Below are 4,946 nucleotides of genomic sequence, written 5' to 3' on the forward strand. Positions count from 1 at the left end.
ATCGTGACTAAGAAGAGTAAGGAAATTTCCGGTCTAATGAATGAGGAAAGCAATGCAGATGAAGTAATAAAGAAGTCAGCTGAATTAGCTAGGGCAAGCGTTTAAGAAATTCCAAGAGGCGCACGAAGTGTTTCGTAGTCAATTAGAAGATCTAGAGCCGATCGGAGAATCCGGAAATTATTACGAATCAGTTCTCAACGAAGTAGAACAACTACAGTTTGGCTAGCTGGGGTGGAAGCTTCACGGTTACTAAGATCTTATGAGATAAATCCTGAAGACAGCATTTCAAACGCTAGGTTAAGGACCGTCACATCACGCTCGTCACGCTCATCACGCTCGTCGCGTTCGTCACGCACATCGCATAATTCTTCTGCTAGCGCCAGAGCAAAAGCCGCAGCAAAAAGAACTATTTTAAAAGCTGAAGTCGCAACGCTTAAGAGGCTACACGAGATTGAAGAAGAAGAAATTAAATTACGCCAACGCCAAACTCAATTAAAATTAGAAACTGAAATAGCAGAGGCCGAGGCCGAAGAACTGGTTTATGACCATGCCGAGAGCGAGACCAACGCAAAGTCACTTCCGGAAAACGAGCAAAATAAGAAAAGCGTTTAATTCCTGCAACCCTTGGCAATATCGCATGAAGACCGGTTTATCGAAGACCAGACAACTGCTGTAGAGGCCAAACCAGAAGTACATGTACCCAATGGAACCAGCCATGAAAATTCAGATCAATTGGCAACAGATCGTGAATTTAGCCAACCTAGGAGGTTCCCTTGTCCCATGGAAGATTCCCGACTAACGAGGCAACGCCTTCCTTTAAACCCACAAGCTCCTGAATGGCAGAATAAGACTCCCCAATATTCGCCTCTCAGTGCAGTCGCTAAGAGCACGCCACAAACTATCCACGTCCCCCCTGTTAGTGGTGATATACAGCTTCTCCTGAGGCAACAACAACAGGCTATTATGGCATTGACACTACGTCAACCCGACGTTCCTGTCTTCACCGGCGATCCAGTCGAGTACTGTGACTTTATCCGAGCATTCGAGGACCTCATTGAGAGAAAAACCAGCAGTCCAAGCACAAGGCTCTATTGTCTCCTGCAGCACACGAGTGGACAGGTACAAGACCTGGTACGAAGCTGCCTAGCCATACAGGAGGATGGAGGCTGCAAGGAAGCAAGAAAGCTACTGGCAGAGAGGTATGGTCAGTCATATAAATTGCTACAGCGTACGTCGACTGCGTTATCAATGGCCAGCCAATGCGCTCTGAAGATGGTCCCGCACTGCAGAAGTTCTCGATATTGCTCACCAGCTGCAGAAACACGTTAAAGGGGATCGGCTACCTTAACCACCTAGGCTAAAATGGCGCGAGCTGGTTGACACTATTACACAGAAAGAAGGAAGAGAACCCAACTTGAAGGACATTACAGACTTCGTTGAGGCCAGATCGAGGGTGACCAATCATCTTATTTTCGGCAAGATTCAAGGTGAACCGAGCCGATCCAGCAACCTCAAGCACAACGACAGGTCACAAAGGGATGCAAGGTCATTTGCGGTGGACGTCCAACCGAAGCCACCCTATTCGCCATCAAGCACTTCAGAGAAGAAATTATTGAAGTGTCCCTCTTACAACAAAAATCATTGGCTTTCGCAATGCAGCGACTTTAGAAAATTACGTTTAAGCGATCGACTCAAGTTTGTTCGTGCTAAAAGACTGTGCTTAAATTGTTTAGCATCGGGACACTATGTACAAGACTGTCCAAAGCAAAGCTTCTGTCGCATTGAAGGCTGTACGAAAAAGCATTCTACCTTTCTACATGAGAAGGAACGAACCCAGGAAGTAACACCATCACAGCCAAACCAGAGTAACGGGGCTACAAGCACTGAAACAAACGCAACCGCAACGCAAGTGAGTAATGGCTACGTCCAAAGTGAGACATTTCAAGCATCAGCGACTCCTCCATCGTAGGATTATCGATTGTGCCTGTGAAGGTTAAAGCGAGGGGCCAAGACAATAAAGTGCTAACATACGCGTTCCTGGATTCCGGATCAAACACTTCATTCTGCACTGACGCGCTACTCCGAAAACTTGACGCCAAGAGAGTGAAAACCACCCTTTCACTTACTACGATGCAAACGACCAATGAAGCAATTGAATGTTCTCTCGTTAACCTAGAAGTTTCAGATCTCAGCGACCACAACTTAATAGAGCTACCCATGGTTTACTCTAGACCCAGTCTTCCTGTATCAACCGACGCTATTGGCACACAAGAAGACGTGAACCGCCGGCCACACCTTAAGGGTATCACAGTACCCAAAATCGAAGCAGAAACTGGCCTTTTGATTAGCAGCGACGTACCACAAGTACTGCAACTAGTGAAAGTAAGTGAAAGCAAAAATGGCGGTCCCTTTGCTACACGTACCGTTCTTGGATGGGTGCTTAATGGACCCCTTGGACGGACAGGGCCTAAGGAGCCAACCGCTAACTTCGTTGACGCCAATCCTAACCTCAGCAAGCAATTTGAAGATTATTGTAATCTAGAGTTTAACGACTCCAGCTACGAGCCCAAGATGTCGATGTCCCAGAATGATCGACGCGCATTAGCGATCATGGAAAGTACTGTGAGGCTTTCGAACGGTCATTATGAAATCGGTCTGCCATGGAAAAATAATCCGCCATGTTTGGAGAACAAGTCCCAAGTCGAATCCAGACTGCAGCCGCTAAAGAAGACGCCTTCAAAGAGATGAAACCCTTCGAGAGAACTACAAGGATTTCATGGATAACCTGCTACACAAGAATTATGCCGAAAAGATAACCGGCGCGGACTTGTCTTTGAAAGACACATGGTACCTACCCCACCATCCAGTATTTCACCCACAGAAGCCAAACAAGGTCCGTGTCGTATTTGATTGTTCAGCGAAGTATCGTAGCACTTCTCTCAACGATCAGCTGTTACAGGGGCCGGATCTAACCAACACGTTGGTTGGGTGCTAACGCGATTCGGACTGGAACCAGTTGCCTTCATGTCGGACAGAAGCAATGTTCTATCAAGTTCGAGTTCAGCCAAGCGACTGTAACTATTTGCGATTCCTTTGGTGGCCAGACGGCGACATAGAAAAGGAACCAGAAGAATACCGAATGCTGGTCCATTTGTTCGGCGGCGCTTCGTCCCCAAGCTGTGCGAACTACGCCTTGAAGAAAATCGCTGACCATAACAGAGAAGACTTCGACGCAACCGCAGTGGGGACTGTAAAGCGAAATTTCTATGTAGATGACTGCCTTCGTTCAGTCGCAACAGACACACAAGCTGTTCGTTTGGCAGGGCAACTCCGTGAGCTACTATCCAAAGGAGGCTTTCGCCTAACCAAGTGTATGTCCAATTCAAGAGAAGTAATCAACTCTGTTCCTGAGTCAGACAGAGCACCCTCAGTTAAGGATCTTGACCTCAATAAGAATTTAGCGCTAACTGAAAGAACCTTAGGCGTCCAATGGAACGTTCAAGCAGACACCTTTAGTTTCAAAATCGCTAGCAAAGAAAAACCAGTTACAAGAAGAGGAATTCTGTCCATCGTCTCTTCAATCTACTATCCACTGGGTTTTGTATCCTCATGTATTCTACCTGCCAAAGCTATCCTACAAGACCTGTGTCCTCAGGGCCTCGGATGCGACGACCAGATCCCGGAACCTAGCAAACACAAATGGGAAGCCTGACTTAGAGAACTGCCTAAACTGGAACAATACGAAATTCCCCGATGCTTCAAACCACTAGACTTCTCAGACGTCCAACTACGCGCGCTTCATCACTTCTCAGACGCGTCTAGTCAAGGTTATGGAGCAGTTTCGTATCTCCGACAAATCGACGTGAACGGTTAAGTCCACTGTTCCTTAATCATGGCAAAGTCAAGATTAGCTCCCCTAAAGGCAATGACAATTCCGAGAATGGAATTATCCGCAGCAGTTTTAGCAACAAGATTAGATCACATGATCAGACGAGAACTCGATTTTCCCGTTGACAGCTCTACCTTCTGGACCGACAGCACTTGCGTTCTTTGATACATAGAGAACAAGGACAAAAGATTCCAGATTTTTGTCGCCAATCGCGTTTCAGCAATATTGGTCCAATCCACAGCAACCCAATGGCGATATGTTGAGACATCGCTAAATCCAGCTGACAAAGCATCCAGAGGGATGACAGTTGACGCGTTGTTAAGGAATGATCGCTGGTCACAAGGACCCCCTTTCTAAAGCAACCTAAGGAAACCTGGCCGCAAAGACCCGCTGATATCGGCGAGACCTCCGACAGCGACCCAGAAGTCAAGAAGACCGTTGAAGTATTTGTAAACAAAGCAAACGATCAAAGCAACCACATTAACGAGGCAATCAAGAAGTTTTCCTCATGGACCCGCCTGAAGAAAGTTATGGCCTGGGTGTTACGTTACAAGCAAACCCTAAAGAAGAAACGTCAGCGCCGCAAGGCAAAGGAAGATATCGACTACCAATCAGGTGTCAGTAAAATCACACCATTGAGCGTGCCGGAAGTCAACGACGCAGAAAAGGAAATCATCAAGTTCGTGCAGAAACAAAACTTCAAAGAAGAATTATCAGCTTTAAGTCGAGTCAGTCGAGTCTGCAAGGAGATGGAGAAAACGGCAACTAAGAATCCTACAAAGAAGAGTAGCAGTATTTACAAGCTTGATCCTGTTTTGGAAAACGGCCTCATCCGCGTAGGAGGACGTCTGCACCAAGCACCAATCGAGAATGATGCTAAACACACAGTGATTCTCCCAAGAAAGCATCACATCATCAAGTTAATCATCAACCATGCACTACCACCGAGCCTCTGGTCACTCTGGAGTCGAGTACACACTGTCGTTGACCAGAGAGAAAAATATTGGATCGTCGGGGCGCGATCAAGTGTAGGCAACATGGTCAGTGCGTGTGTTTC

The 4,946-nt window shown here is 46.7% G+C and overlaps 1 protein-coding gene across 1 annotated transcript; it reads left to right on the forward strand.

Annotated features, from left to right (window-relative positions):
• Positions 1-3,040: 3,040 nt before the first annotated feature.
• LOC145487809 (uncharacterized) lies at positions 3,041-3,712 on the forward strand. The gene has a single exon (XM_081466608.1). It carries the CDS (start codon positions 3,041-3,043, stop codon positions 3,710-3,712), a length of 672 nt encoding a protein of 223 aa, XP_081322734.1.
• Positions 3,713-4,946: the final 1,234 nt, after the last annotated feature.

The sequence above is a fragment of the Orbicella franksi genome, chromosome 5 (genome assembly GCF_964199315.1).
Source record: "Orbicella franksi chromosome 5, jaOrbFran1.1, whole genome shotgun sequence".
Lineage (NCBI taxonomy): Eukaryota > Metazoa > Cnidaria > Anthozoa > Scleractinia > Merulinidae > Orbicella > Orbicella franksi.

What these genes read in the sequence shown, in the direction of transcription:
- LOC145487809 (XM_081466608.1), top strand. Translation starts at nt 3,041, where the DNA reads ATGTTCTATCAAGTTCGAGTTCAGCCAAGCGACTGTAACTATTTGCGA.